The sequence below is a fragment of the Mustela nigripes genome, chromosome 4, assembly GCF_022355385.1.
Source record: "Mustela nigripes isolate SB6536 chromosome 4, MUSNIG.SB6536, whole genome shotgun sequence".
Taxonomy (NCBI): Eukaryota; Metazoa; Chordata; class Mammalia; order Carnivora; family Mustelidae; genus Mustela; species Mustela nigripes.
The window spans coordinates 136,640,886-136,656,368 of NC_081560.1; the positions used below are offsets into that span (position 1 = coordinate 136,640,886).

Genomic DNA, 15,483 nt, shown 5'->3' on the forward strand with positions numbered 1-15,483 from the left:
AGACCAAGAATCAGTATCCTCTATGTGCCGTGATGGATGTTACCAGAATTCTGGTGCTGTTCTTTTCACAATAGCTACAGAGACTCAGTATCGTGGACACTTGAAGACTTGAAGCTAACATAATGTATATATTAATTACATCTCAGTAATACTTAAAAAAAAAAAAAAACCTCGAGTCCCACACACCTGTCTACATTCATTAGACTTGGTTATACCCCTGCCTTCTTCAACATAATGGTATCGTTCCAGGAAACTCCTGCCTGAGAAAGGGAAGTTGTAAATAACTTTATTGTTCATTCCGGGGCTTCCTGAATCATTTAAAGGAAAAAAATCACTCAATTCTTCAGTAAATAGCATCGCAAGAGTTTACATCTTACAGACTCTGATTTCCTTGTCTCCAAATGCCCCTCTGCTGTGTCCGCCCATCCCAAACCAGACCATAATCCTCACCTAGTCTCAGTCAAGGTGTCCGTCCTCCACTGCATTGAAAACCCACCTGAAATCACACTCCGAAATCTAATTGCCGTGATTTCTGTCATCCCACGGGACACACTTACTAGTCAGATGCTCTCGAGGCGGAGCTTTGTCTCACCAAGCGGCCGAGCCTGTGCGATTTTCGGCGACCCAGAGTTCGATCAGAAGAAATGGGAGTCCTCTGAGCTTTGGGGCGAGGGGTGGGCAGTTTGTGTCCAGGCTCATCCACAAGGGACAGATACAGCAAGGCCCCAGAATCAAGAAATAGGGATCAATGTTCCAGAAAGGCCTTCAGGGATCTTCTGGTGCAGTCTCCTTATCAACAGGAAATAGGCCTGAAGAGGGAACGCGATCTGTCCAACTCCCAGCCTGCTCGGGTTGTTACAGGGTCAAATGAGTTCAGCTCTGCTGTGTGCTTAGACGCTGCCTGGTACCCACTAACCTCAGTGTTGTTACATATGGGTGGCCCACAACTCAGAATAAACTCAGGAAACCTTTCAGATTTAAGAAACAAAATTTGACTTGAACTCCGAACTCTAACTTGAGCAGGTAGCGGACGCCCCAGAAGTCTTGATGAAACAGGGTGCCGGCCCACCCCGTGTCGGATTCTGGAGATCGGGGCAGGGACCAAGAATGTGCACAGCTGGCCGGCTCCCTAGGTGTGCTGGTCCAGAGGCCTCTCTCTGAGAGCCACAGACACTGAGGAACGAACTGCTAAGGGTGTCATTTCTTGCATTGGTAAGGGAGAAACTGAGGGACAGCAGGGCCTTCATCCTTTCCCAGGTCTGTGGTCCCAGCCGGGGCTGGGGGTCTGGCGGTCTTGTAATAGCACAGTTCCAAGCCATGTATCACATCTACCTGGTCACCTCTGCAGCATCCTGTAATTATTCTGAGTATCACCCTAGGGTGACTCCTTTTGAAGCTCAAGCTTTCAACAAAAGGAGCCCCTCAGGTTTGACACGCAGGCTACAGGGCGGGGCGGGGGTTTTCTGTGCGGAAAGAAGGAACCCAGCACCAAGCAAGCAGATGAAACTAAAGCGTTCTTTATTGCAGACTGAAGCTAAGGGCTCATTTACACTGTGGGCTCTGATCTGGGGGCTTCTGCACCTCAGGCTTTCCCACACAGGCAAGGGAAGACTCTCCCAGCAGAGTAGAAAACAACTTCCAGAAGTAACCCCTTCAAAAGGGCCCGATGTGAGGATGTAGGGAAGCAGGAGCTGGCTATGCAGAGGGTAACCAGAAAGGCAGTGGCCAGAGGGCCAGGCAAACTCAACCCTCATCTCCTGGGGACTTCAGATCATTCCCTTCGCTGCAAGAGTCATGCAGACTCTGAAAAGATCTGAGAGGCCTGGGGTGTCCTGGGGCTGGTTTAGGGATGGGAGTGGGCACAGCCTCAGAGACCTGGAGTAGCAGGGGGAGGGCTGAAACCTCTGTCCTCCACTCCAAGGATGAGCCCAGGGTCACACCTAGGCCCTGGCTTCTCAAACGATAAAGTGCTTCTAGGAATCACCTAGGAATCTTGTTGAAATGCAGGTGCTGCTGCTGGAGGTCTGGCGTGGGGCCTGGGATTCTGCATTTCTAACAAGTTCCCATAGATGCCAGTGCTGCTGGTCCCCAGATCACACTCTGGGTTGCGAGGCTCTGGCCACACAGTGCCTTTGTGCCTCTCAGAAAAGTGCACTTCTTCTTTGATGCCGCGACACAGGGTTGGGAGGCCAGGCCAGTCCGGACGGGGCCACAGTTCCCACTTGTCCACAGCTGAGCCCTGCAGGCCTGAAGATCCATCTGGACCTCCCTGGCCTGCAAACCCCTTTCCCAGAGCACAGTCAACACAGCATCTCTTGGGATGCTGAGCACTCTGAGCCAACAATGGTCCAACCTGTCAGTCTGGCTAGGAGGCAGGAGGCCTGGGCAGAGGCGGGCCCCAGGGCTGGGGAGGGGACAAGGAACACGGCATTCTGAGGAGGAGGGTCTGGGATTGGAAGAAGCTTAACCATGGGCATGGAAGTGTGGCTTTCAATGTTTGGATGTAGGGTTGGGTGGCCTGGTCTGCACCATGTCCTGGGGTCTCAGCTATCTCCCACAGACCAAGACAAAGATCCAGGCCAGGTGGGCTCTGAGTCTGTTGGCTCCACAGATGAGAAGGTGGGAGGTGGATGCCTGGGGGATCAAGAGGTCAGGGTTCTCCACACCACAGATATGATCAGCAAGAGTCCCAAGTCCCTTGCTCATAGGAAACCAGCTGTCCCTGTTTGCCAGGTATTGTCTCAGCGGGAGCACTGCAATCCCATGTCCCAGGAAACCCCTCAGTCCCAGTCCTATGGCCTGGCCACATCCTAGACCCCAAGTGGAGGGCCCAGAAATGACGAGGTGCAGGGTTTTGGGTGGAGGCTTGGGAGCTGGCTAGCCACAAATCCGAAGGTCTACAGTGTGTTCTGCCCCCCCGGGGGACCAATGAGGCGGCGGCGGCCAGGCTGCTTCCAGAAGGAGACCATGGTGGTAGCCAACCACCTTGTACCCAAGCCACAGGTACGAATGGCTTGGCTTCTCCTGGGCCACCTCCTGCGTGGCTCAAGGGCTGATGCCAGGCACACCTCATCTGTCCTGCGGAGCCCTTAGAACTGCCTGCCCAGCTCATGTCTTCATCACGAAGGACCCGATCTGCTCCTCTTCCTGGACTGATGGGCCTTGGGCTCCTCTATAAACATCTGCAGCCTGGCTCGAGCAGAGCCACACTCTCCCCACAGCGTTCCCACGACTCCTGGCGCCGGCTCCCGCCAATCTAGAGACCCACGGGGCTGCGGATGGCGCCCCATAGAGGGCCCAATGCAGGTCAGTCCTCAGGAAGCAATAAGCAGAGGGAGGTTGTCTTCTAGTCCTCTCAGGGTGGCGGCTGGCTTTCAGCGCCAGAAGCAAGGCCTCAAACCCACAGTGGCCCAGAAAGTGATCTGCGGGCTCCGAAGGAGCCTGATGGCCTGAAGACAACCTGAAGGCACGTGTTACCAAAAAAGCCTTCAAGGAGCTCAAAGGACTGGCAAAGGCCCCCACCCCCACCGCTGCCCCTTTGCCCAAACAAGGCTCGTAGAGGGTAGGCGTCTGTCCAGATGCACACAGAAGCTGCGGGCGCCCAGCATCCAGGCTCCAGCCCCAGGGGACCCCAGGGCCCACTACTGCTCTAAGCTATCTATCCAGAGCCAGCTGGGCCCCCTCCCAGCACGTGCTCTCTGTCCCACCCAACCCCAGCTCCCCCCACCCCAGGCTTGGCCTCCCAGGGGCCTGTGGGACGCCCTTCCCTCAGGGTGCCAGCCCAGGTGGCCTCAGTCCCTCGCCGGGTGGCCATGAGGAGGGAGGCCTAAGGTGGAGGGGGTCGGGCACCCTCAGGGGACACGAGCATGTCGAACTTGATGAGTGGTGGAGCGATGACGCGCACCTCAGGGCTCAGGGGGTTGAAGCGGAGGTTGACGCTGCGCAAGGCGGGCATGGTGGCCAGCTTCTCCACAGGCACATCTGTTAAGGAGAGAGGACAGGTTGGGGGGCTGGGGTAAGCAGGCAGAGAAGGACAGGCAGCAGGAAGACATGGATACAGCTCTCCATCACTCACCGCATGTGGGGCTCAGTGGCTGGCACCCAGCCCTGGGTGGGGGACCCTCAGACCCCACCGCACCGTTATACCCACATGGAGGGAAGCACTCCCCCGCCAACACAAACACAGTCAAACGCTAGCATTGCCTCGTCTCTCAGCACAGTCGCTCCTGGGTAGAACCGGAACAAGTGAAAACAGGTGCTCAAGCAAGGACGTGGGCACAGACATCCCCAGCAGCCGAGTGTCCCGCCACAGGCAAGCGACAGACTCGGTATGGTTAGGTCCCAACAGCAGAACACTTCAGCTGGGGGAAGGAATGAGGCATGAGTCCGTGCCCCGAATCTCGAACACAAGATGCTGAATGAAAACAGACACCAAAGTTAACAAAGCGTACGACTCCATTTCTACGAAAAGCCTGGGAAAATCACCTCCACGGAGACCGAGAGTGGACAAGCGACTGAGTGCTGGGGGCTGGGGGGATGGGCACAGGTCTCCTTTGGGGGGAGGAAAGTACTTTGGAACTAGGTAAAGTGATGGTTGTGAACACTGTGAACTAGATACCACTGAACTGTAGGTACGTTTTACGATGGTTACCTTTGTTACATGAGTTGTATCTCCATTAAAAAAAAAAAAAGGCAGGGTCACCTGGGTGGCTCAGTCATTGGGCGTCTGCCTACGTCTAGGGTCATGGTCCCAGAGTCCTGGTATTGAGCCCCACATTGCACTCCCTGTTCCCTGCTCGGCGGGAAGCCTGCTTCTCCCTCTCCCATTCTCTCTGCTTGTGTTCCCTCTCTGGCTGTGACTCTGTCAAATAAATTTTTTTAAAAATCTTAAAAAAAAAAAAAAAAGCAGAGGGGCGCCTGGATGGCTCAATAGGTTAGAGCCTCCACCTTCAGCTCAGGTCATGATCCCAGGGACCTGGGATTGAGCTCCCCATGGCTCTCTGCTCAGCAGGGAGCCTGCTTCCCTACCCCCTCTGCCAGCCTTTCTGCCTGCTTGTGATCTGTCTGCCAAATGAATAAATAAAATCTTTAAAAAAAAAAATAGCAGAACAAGGCAACAGCTATATTAACTTGCTAATGGTCTACAGCACCTCACCCCTAACCTTTAGGATCACCCCATCTTTGGGTCAAGTCCCTGGAGTCCTTGAGAACAGCTGGACATCACTAACCTTCATCATTATCACAGGACATAACTCGCAGGGCTGTTTGGGGATGAATGGGAGAGCACATGCATTCTGCACAGGACTCCCTAAACATCAGGTATGACTATGAAAGGAAACAGAGGCCCAGAGAAGTGAAGTAACTTGCCTAAGGCCCCAAAGACATCATTAGCTGAGACCAGATTGGAATCCAAGTTCTCAAAAAAGACTGCAGGAGTCCATGGAGAAAGGGGCCAGGCTGGAGACAGAGGTGAAGGCTCAGGTAGGACCTGAAGGGTAGACGGGGTCTGAATGAGGGGAAGGAGGTACTTGTGGCCAGAGGGAAATAGGGCAGAAGAGTGGGGCTAGGATGCCAGAGCGAGAGCTGGGGGCAGCAGGGGGACTGGAAGGTTCTGTCGATGGCATCTAGAATGACATCGTCCCAGCCTGGATCCTGAGGGCACAGCCCTGCAGGCAGCTATGAACACCAAAGCCTGTAGGACCTCTCAGCCCAGGGGGCCAGGCCCTCCCATTTGGGCCTAGGGACATCTGTGGGACAAGCCACCGGTGCTTCTTTTCCCTGCCTTGGACCACCCGTGAGGGAATCTCTACTCAGGTGGCTGGAACCCAGGCCACCTGGGTTCAGGCTCTGGTTCTCCCATTTTCTAGCCACGGATCTTTGGGCTAATTGATCCAACTTTCTGTGACTCGGTTTTGTCTGTGAAATGGGAGAAATAACACCATCTTTCCAACAGGGGTCTTATGAGTCTTAGAGAGATAATACAAGGCACTCAAAACAGTGGCTAGACAGGGTAGGCAGCCAACAACCAGGAGTCAAGGCTCTCACACACACAGGCCTGGGGGCCAGTCGCCCGGAGGCAGACAACCCCCAACCCCACCTTGCCCCAACCCTGCAAGCCGCCCACACACCACGTGACCTCCCACCCCAACCCAAGACAGGGCGAAGGCCTCACCCCTGAGTCTTACACAACCTCGGGCCATCAGTAATGGCAAGAACCAACTTCTACCTCTTTTGGGCACCTGTATTGGGCATAGGGAGGGTTTTCTGGTTTTTGTTTTTCATTTTAGACAACTTCGGCATGTTATATGCATATTTTTAACTTAGGTAAATGGTACTGTTATAGGTCTCATCTGTTTCTGTGCTTTTTTATTAAGCACCATTTTTTTTTTTTTTTTTTTTTAGATACACACACAGCAAAATGCCTCAAGTGCAGGTAGATGTACAAATAGGCACACACTCCTGAGACCTCTGTCCAGAACATGCTAGAACACATTTCAAGTATTTCCACAGGGCTCTTGTGCCTCTTTGCAGCTTATCTCCAATTGCTTTTTCTCACCTCTGATTCACAAGCTTGATCCTGAACTTGATCCAAGTGGAACCTACCAGTATGTCTCGCTTTAGACCTTCAGTGAGACAATTTTTTACTTGGGGACATTTGAAATACAATTTTCTCAAGTTACTTTTTTCACCTTTTTACTTGGAAATAATTTGGCTCCGTTGGTTAAGCATCTGCCTTTGGCTCGGGTCATGATCCCAGGGTCCTGAGATTGAGTCCTGCATCAGGTTCCCTGCTCAGTGGGGATTCTGCTTTTCCCTCTCCCTGGCTATGCTCTTTCTCTCAAATAAATAAAATCTTAAAAAAAAAAAAAAAAGACATTTTCTGCCATAACCACAGCTATTGATTTTTTAAGTTTACACTGATAGAACCCTTCCCTAACACATGGCCCATAATTCAGTTTTCTTGCATGGCTTAATCATGTCCCTTTGAGCACCCCCCCCCCCCGCCCCAGGATCCAGTGTAGGGACAGGTGTCACCTCTCTGTGCTCCTTTCATTTGTCTTTTGAGACACTGACATTTTGGAAGAATATGAGGACCACGATCTCTGTCTTTAATAAAGGGTCCCATGTTTTGGGGTACCTGGCTGGCTCAGTTGATACAGCAGGTGACCTGTGATCTCAGGGTTTTGAGTTCAAAGCCAGGTGCTGGAGCCTACTTTAAAAAAAAAAAATTGTACTCTTCCCTCTCTCTGCCTGCTTGTGATCTCTGTCAAATTAATAAATAAAATCTAATAAATAAATAAATAAATAAAAATAAATTTAAAAAAATTTTTTTAAATTGTAAAAATGAAAAAGAATCTCATGTTTTGTGGTTGTCTGGCACTGCTTGCAACTGGGACTATGGGTCCTCAGCTCAAAGAGGTGGTAGGGTTTTGGGCTGTCACGCTGGAGGCACACAGTGTCCATCCGTCTGTCCCTCACCCGTCTGTCCCTAGGATGTAATGTTAACCATCATCACCCAGTCCGGGTGTTATTTGATTTCTCCACCATGTGATTACTGGTTTTTTTTTGTTTTTTCCTCCCTTGCAACTTGTAAGAAGTCTGCGGGGACACACTTTAGGAGCATGCAAATATCCCGATTGTCAGAATTAACATCCATCATCCCCAGATGTAACACCTGCTGACTCTTGCCTGATCTGATTTTTTTTTTTTAAGATTTTATTTATTTATTTGACAGAGAGAGATCATAAGTAGGCAGAGAGAGAGGCGGTAAATAGGCTCTCTGCTTAGCACGGATGCTGAGGCAGATGCAGGGCTCGATCCCAGGACCCTGACATCATGCCTGAGCCGAAGGCAGTGGCTTAATCCACTGAGCCACCCAGGCGCCCCGCCTGATCTGATCTTTACGCAGGCTGCAAACTGACTTTCCAGTGCCAGCAGCCCCTCAGCATTTTGCTGTAGGCAAGAGCCTTCCCTTCTCTCCCAGGATTTATTTATCATCAACGTGGATGCCTATGTTTCTAGCAGTTTAGGGTTTCCTGCTGAATTTCATCACTTCAGTGCTCAAACTGCCCCAGATTTGGCCAGTGGGAGGCCCTCTGATCTGGCTCCCGAGTCCTGTGACCAGCCACTCCCACCCCCTCTCTGGATGCTCTTCCTGACTTTGCAGTAAGGTTCATCTCCAGGCCTTACTGCCTCAGCCTGGGCATCAGCCACCAGGAAGTCCTCTTCCTCTCGGTGGGAAGAGCATCCGTGCCCAATACTCACGGTGCTGGTGATCAAACCATGTTTTACAAGCCACCCATGAGGCCCCGTGCACATTTGATCTCTCTGCTTCAGACTGTGGCCTAGAACACCAATCCTGCGTCCTCACCACACTCTAGCTCTCCACTCTGCCAGTGACGGAAAGCAAGGTGCCTCTGGCCTTCAGGGTCGGTGTGCTAACATCCTTGGATGGATGCCAGCAGCAGGGCCAATTGCTCTGTCCAAGGATATGTGTGTGTACTTCATCTCATTGCTCTCTAGAAACCGTGCTGAGTGTCCAACGGGCTCCAGCCACCCTGGAGTCCCAAGGCTTTCAAATGAGGCTGCCTGGGCCTGCTGGCCCCAACCTCCAGGCCGAGGGGCCCCTGACCTCTGGCAAGGGTTCTGCGTGTTCTTCCCTTCCCCTGCATGGTGAGGGGTGGGCAGTGCCTGGGGCTCCATGGTCCAGGAAGAGGGTGAGCGGGGCCCACCCTGGGCTCTGCTGTCCACCCTTCGGAAAGTGCCCCACAACAGAATCCTCTGAAGACATCTATTCTCCTCCCTTTTGAACTTGGTGACTGGGACCCAGCTACCCCCTAGCTCTTCCAGGAGAAGGGAAGGGGAGGCCACAGGCTCAGGAAAATTCCTCACAGGTGCCTGTCCCTCAAGTGTATACAATGCTTCCACACTTGATTCTTCCCAGAGCCAAGGAGTAGAGCATCACAGGTGCTCCTCGACCCACTTTACAGATGAGGAAACTGACCTTCAGGGGCGGCTCATTCACAGCACCCCCTCAGAGCCCAAGCCCAGCCTTGGTGGCCGTGGGTGGGGAAAAAGGCCTTAAATCTGCCTCGGTAGGAGGATCGGTGACCATGGAAGCCTCCCCACCCCTCCACAGGCCGTCAAGCCCAAGATGCTCCCAGCAAAGTGGGAGTTTGAGGCCATTCGCGATCTCTGCTGGTGGGTTGGTGGTTTTCTGTTTAACTCATGAGTGTTGAGTGCATGGTGACTTAAGCACCTTAGGCTAAGTTTCTCCATCCTCACAACAGCCCTACAGCCTAGTATCAGCTTCTCTCCATTTTATAGATGAGGAAGCTTGTGGAGAGGTTAGGTATCTTGGCCATGTCACACCGGTGGCAAGTGCTGGAGCCAGGATATGAAGTCAGGGCAACTGGCTTGAGTCTGTGCTCTTCACACCACCTCCCACTGGGCCCTCCAGCCGGGCATCCCATGCCCCCCATCCCACCACCAGAGAACCCTCCACAGGTTCCCTTAGTCAACAGGAGATGGAAACCAGTCTTCCTGGGACCCAGCAGGAGTGTGTGGCTTTCAGACCCCAGCATTCACAGATCTCTGGACCACCCAGCCAGGAACGGCTCCCTGCCATAGTCCAGGGACTCCCTCTCCGAGGGGATGCCAGGGGCACATAAACTCAGAGCTCTCTAATGCCGCCACAGCAGGCATGGCATCTTTGCTGACCTGCCCTGAAAGGGTTTCCTGGAGATTTCTCAGATTCCTTCTAGAATCTTCCATGCCTCCTGTTCTGTTCTGCGTCACAATGCAGAAGAAACCTGTTCCTTTTTCTATGATAAAGATTTCTGAAACTGGTAGCCCCAAACATACTTTGCGTGCACGCCTCCCTCCCAGATTGTTTACTTCATGTGATATGTTGTGGGGAGGGAGTAGGTGGTGGTTAAGATGCTGAGCAGAGCTTTGGAATCAGAAAGGTAAGACTAGCTTTGCCAGTGCCTGACAGTTGCCTCAGGCAGGACCCCTGAACCTCTGCTTTCTCGCCTGGGAAATGCAGGGGGACGGTGAAAGCGAGGGGATGACTTTACAGTAGCAGGGCACCTGCTGCATGGGCTGCTGGCCAGGGGATGGTTCCCTCTGCAGCCGAGTGCCCCCCCATCCCCCCAGAACATGCCTTCCTCCACCCCCCTGCCCCCATGCTTGGCCAGCTTGGAGGCCAGCAGTGGGTTCGAGCTCCCCAGGAGATGACCTGGAGGGAAGATCTGTGCAGGGCAGAGGTGCTGAGTCCAGACTTCCTCACAGTTCCCCAGCCCCCAACTGACTGGAGAACAAAGCAGAAGGCTGTCAATTATACATGTCCAGATAACCTGCAGCCCACTGACAAATACAGAGTATAACCCTCCTCCAGGAGGCTCCTGGCTTAACGTTAGTGCCTCACTGGAGGGATAAACAACCTTGGTTTGACAAAAGCAAGGCATCACGTTTCCAGTGAGTCTTCTTTAGTATATGAAAATCCTCTTGAAAATTCCCTTATCTTTACTGCTCCCCATCCCCATCCCAAAGTGTCTCATGAGTCCCTCCTTCCTCGCAATCCCAGGGCAGTAGCTCCTTCCACCCACGGGTCCTGTCCCTGGGCTTTAATAAAACCATCTTTCAGCACCGAAGACATCTCAGGAATTCCTTCCTGGACGTTGGTTCTGACCTTACCAACCTCACCAACATTCCAAAATGACCTCACTCACCACCACTCAGGAGAGGTCAGGAGCCTGGGATATGGCCTCCACTGAGAGGACCAACCTGAAAGTCCCTCGAGCTCCTGTTCATGGGTTGCTGGGCAGGGGCTGTAAGGTTATGGCAGAGGGACTGTGAGAGCTTGGAGGAAGTTGGAAACTCAGGCAGAGTGGGGGAAGGAACTTCTACCCAGATCACCAGCCCCAGGGTGGCCAAACTGAAGAAGACATGGAGGCCTGCTCAGAATGCAGAGGAGGCATGCACAGGAGTCCCTGGGCTGGGCCGGGCCCAATCCCTTCCCAGGAGCTTGCCCTCTCTTGGCACTTTGAAGGACCAGGCTAAGAGCTCCTTGAGCACCCAGGTCTCTTTGTGAGCACGGGGCTTAGTCCCTGGCCTGGTGCGCCGCTCCCCACACCCCACCCCAGTGGCACAGGAAACTCAGGAGCTCCTGAAGACAGGGGCTCCTCTTTGTCCTTGAATCCCCAGGGCGGGGGGTGGGGGATGAGGCTGGTCATTACTTGTCTGAGGCAGATGCCTACATGTGAGGGAGGCAGTGGGAAGGACCCAGAGCCCAAGGCGCACCTGCAAGTTCAGGGAATGAAGGAAGCAAAGCAAAGGCTTTCCCATAAGCAGGGTTTGAAGTACATTTCCTTCCTGGGAGCAGAGGAAAAGCAAGTTGAACCAACCCAGCATTCACCTGCACTCATTTTTCTGCTGATGTCCTGTCCCGCCTGGCCAGCAGCCTGCTCAACTCCCTGCGGCTCAGTGGGTGGGGCAGGGCAGGAGTGGGAGCTCCCCACAGCCCTTCAGGCTTTCCCCAAGAGCTGCGCTCCCATTCCCCTACCCCATGCTGGGACGAAAAGGGCTACCTACTTGCAAGCCTTACCTTCTTCACTGATCAGTGGCAGCTTTTTAATGGTCATTGCAATGGGGCCGGAAGAGGGGGGCCTGACACCATGCTCCCTGCCCCTGATCACCCAGGTAAGAAAACCCCTTTGCACAGGCTTTTAAGAGTTGAAGTTGTAAGGGCCTGCCCCTCCCAGAGGAACTTGCTTGTGGACCCCGATGTAGGGGTGGGGCAGGCCAGGTGGAGATGTCCAATCGGTGCAGCATGTGTATATCCACTAGGGTGGATTGAGATCCGATTGGCCACCTGTATAGGGGTGGGACTCAACCAACTGCATAAAGGTTGCTGCGAGGCTAGCAAAGCAGAAGAGCTGCGACGGGAGCAGAAGAGTCTATGGGAGCGGAAGAGTCATTGGAGTGGAGGAGCTATAACAGCTCTTTTAAGAGCTATAACCGCCGCGAGCGGTCCCACTTGACCGCCGGCGGCCTGCAGCCTCCAGCCACTGGGGGTCCCGAGCCGCCGCCTGCAGCTTCCAGCCGCCTGCGGCCCCACCTCCCGCGGTCCTGCCTCCGGTGGCCCCAAGAGCCGCCGCCTGCAGCCTCCAGCCACCGGGGGTCCCTGAGCCGCCCCTCAGCCTCCAGCCGCTTCAAGCCGCCTGAGGCCGCCCGTCTGATGGCCCCGAGCCACCTGCAGCCTTCAGCCGTGGGCAGCTTCCAGCAGCCCCGAGCTGCCCAGACACCAGCGGTCCAGCTGTCAGCGGTCCCTCGACATCTGCGGCCCTGAGACACCAGCAGTCCAGCTGTCAGCGGTCCCTTGATGCCTGCGGCCCTGAGACTCCAGTGGTCCAGCGGCCCAGCGGTCAGCGGTCCTGATGCCTGCAGCCCCTGGATGCCAGCGGTCCCGAGACGCCAGTGGCCCAGAGATGCCAACAGCCCCTAGCCGCCAGCAGCCTTGCCGCAAAATGCCTTGCCACCCCGAGCCACGAGCGGCCTTGTCCACAGCGGTGGCTTCCTCTGGGTGGCAACCTTGTCAGAGTGGCATCGTGGGGAGCAGAGTCTGTGTCATCCGGGTTGTCCTCCTTGTCATCGTCGCTGTCATCGTTGCCTCTTCGTCGTCGGGAGCGGCCTCATCCGGGAAGCGGTCTTGTCCAGAATGGCGTCTTCTTGGGAGCGGCCTTGTCTGGGGAGCAACCTCATGGAGCAGCGGCCTCATCTTGGGAGTGGCTTCGATCATGGAGCGGCCTCATCTGCGGAGCGGCCTCATCTAGAGCAGCCTGGTCCGGAGCGGCCTTCTTGGGAGTGACCTTGTCGGGATCATCGTCCTCGCCTTTTCGTAAGAGATAGCCCTGACCGGTCAGTTTGATTCTTGATGCTTGGCGCGAAATAAAGTTTTGTTTGACCTTCGCTTTGTATCAGTCTCGTTCCTTTGATCACGGACCCTAACAGAAGTCATTTCATAAGGTATTGTAACCTGCATGTGACACAGAAGGACATCAAGGCCCGGGAAGGCTGAGTACCTTGTATAAATGGGCCCAGCAAAGGAGGCTGCTGGGGTCTCCAAATAACACATTTTGCAGATGAAGAAACTGAGGCTCCAATTCTTGGTGCTCACAGATTCTGTAACTCTACTCCGGCTCCGCTGAATTTTTTCCAATTAAAATGAAAAGCCTGACTTTTGTGCTTCTGTGTTCAATGCTCCCAGTTTAGTTTAGAATCCTGCTACACTGCCTTAGCCAGAACCCTTCCCCCTTGGTATCTAATCAGATTCTTCATCCTTCTCCACCACCCCCCGCCCCAACCAGGTGATGTCTGCTCACCCTGGCCTCCAGCCACAGGAAGCCTGTGGGATGGGTTCAGCCTCACTCACCTGATACCTCCTCTTTGTCATTTCCACCCACTGCCCCCACCCTGCTTCTGGGCTCTAAGTTCCCACGTGCCCATAATGCATTTGGGATTGAGCCTGGCTCTACAGTGAGTCCCCTTCTCTCCAACTGCAAGGGTCCTGGATAAAAACTGCTTTTACAGCTTCCACTACTGCCCAGCTCTGTTTTTTCTTCGACAGGGCCCAGGGTTACCAAGACAGTACGTGGTGAAGGCCAGAGAGTCCCTGATCCCAAAGTCCATAGGCTTCGTCCCCCAACACTGAGGGCAAGGCCAAGGCCAGAGCTGGTCTCCATCTACCTGTCTCTCAGTCCCCGACAGGAAATCACAACAGGCACATTTCACTAGTGACTCACTAAGGGCTAGACCCCGGGGCAATGTAGCCTCAACTGTCACTATGGCTTCAATTCAGGGTGTGGGCTGAGGCTCGGAGCCACTAAGTCACCCCATCTCCTCAGCTGCCACTGTGGACCACTGGTCCTGCCTCAGTTTCTCCAGAGGGGGTTGGACTGGGACATTTCTGTGTCTGGACTCCTGACTCCCCTGCATCCCTGAGCCCGGGGGTCCAGCAGCCTACAGCATGGCTGATGCTCGTAAGAGTGGGGGTGGGGGTGGTCCTCCTGTGATGCCACTGCCCTAGGTCTGCTGGATGTGGCATGAAGCGCAAGTGTGGCCCCGCCTTGGAGCAGGTCCCCAGGACTCCAGGCTTAGAGACAGCAGTGCTGCCGGAGTTCCTCACTGTTGTTTCCAAATCGACCACCCGGCCAGCCTCTCCAGGTCCTGCAGAGTTCTCCGAACCACTCAGTCTCAGACAGGGATGGCTTCTTGAGTGCAGAGCTGGGTATAGGGGGAGCTCCTGGCCCTGATGGAACCACCCAAGTTGCAGAAGCAGCTCCGAGGCAGGAGCAATGGGGCCACCAAACTGTCAAAACCAGCAGAGTCAACGGACTAGAGCAGCCAAGCTAGCAAGTGACAAGCCCAAAAGGCCAACTAGAAGTTTCTGGATAAGGCTTAAAGAAGAACACTTTTGTTCACAGCATCCTGACAAGAGAGACAGAGATGGTGGGAGGGTGGAGGAGGATATGAAATGATCTGCATTTTGTGGGATGGGAAATTGAGGCTGGAGAGGTTAAATAAGCTTCCCAAGGCTGCAAGATGCGTCGGCATCATGGAGTAAACAGAAGCCAATCTTGGGACTTCGGCGCATGTGAAGAGGAAGAGGGCCTCAATTCTCCCATCTCCTGTGGGCCCCACCCAAGTGACCATTGGGCAGTGTCCTGCTCACCCTCCTATTCCAGCTCCAAGGCCACCTCTTCTGTCGTTCCCTGTGGTCCCCAACCAAACTCCCCTGACACTTTACCCCAGATAAGCACTGCACATCGTGTTCTGTGACCAGTGAACGTGCTTCCTCGCCCTGTAAATGCAACGCCAGGCACAGTACCCATGGGGTGCTCAGTAACTATGTTGGGTGAATGAATGGATGAATGAATGAATGAATGGCTGGCTGGATGGATGAAAGGACGGATGAATGAATGGATGGATGAATGGATGGCTGGATGGCTGAACAAATGGATGGATGGATGGATGGATGGATGGCTGAATGGATGGATGAACAAATGGATGGATGGATGGATGGATGGATGGTTGGATAGAAGGATGAACAAATGGATGGATGGATGGATGAATGAAAGGATGAATGAATGGATGGATGAATGAATTAAAGGATGGGCAACGCCAGGCACAGTACCCATGGGGTGCTCAGTAACTATGTTGGGTGAATGAATGGATGAATGAATGAATGAATGGCTGGCTGGATGGATGAAAGGACGGATGAATGAATGGATGGATGAATGGATGGCTGGATGGCTGAACAAATGGATGGATGGATGGATGGATGGATGGCTGAATGGATGGATGAACAAATGGATGGATGGATGGATGGATGGATGGTTGGATAGAAGGATGAACAAATGGATGGATGGATGGATGAATGAAAGGATGAATGAATGGATGGATGAATGAATTAAAGGATGG

General features: G+C 53.7%; 1 protein-coding gene across 6 annotated transcripts in view; it reads right to left on the reverse strand.

Annotated features, from left to right (window-relative positions):
* Positions 1 to 270: 270 nt before the first annotated feature.
* Positions 271 to 15,483, reverse strand: part of LRRC20 (leucine rich repeat containing 20) — an 87,474-nt gene continuing 72,261 nt past the window's right edge. For 4 of the 6 annotated variants that reach the window (XM_059397636.1, XM_059397637.1, XM_059397634.1 and 1 more), the window contains one exon: positions 271 to 3,981. In XM_059397636.1, coding sequence (XP_059253619.1) covers positions 3,827 to 3,981 — 155 coding nt within the window. In that variant the 3' untranslated portion in view covers positions 271 to 3,826. The remainder of the gene's footprint in view (positions 3,982 to 15,483) is intronic. The other 2 variants (XM_059397639.1, XM_059397638.1) reach the window with 1 other exon arrangement.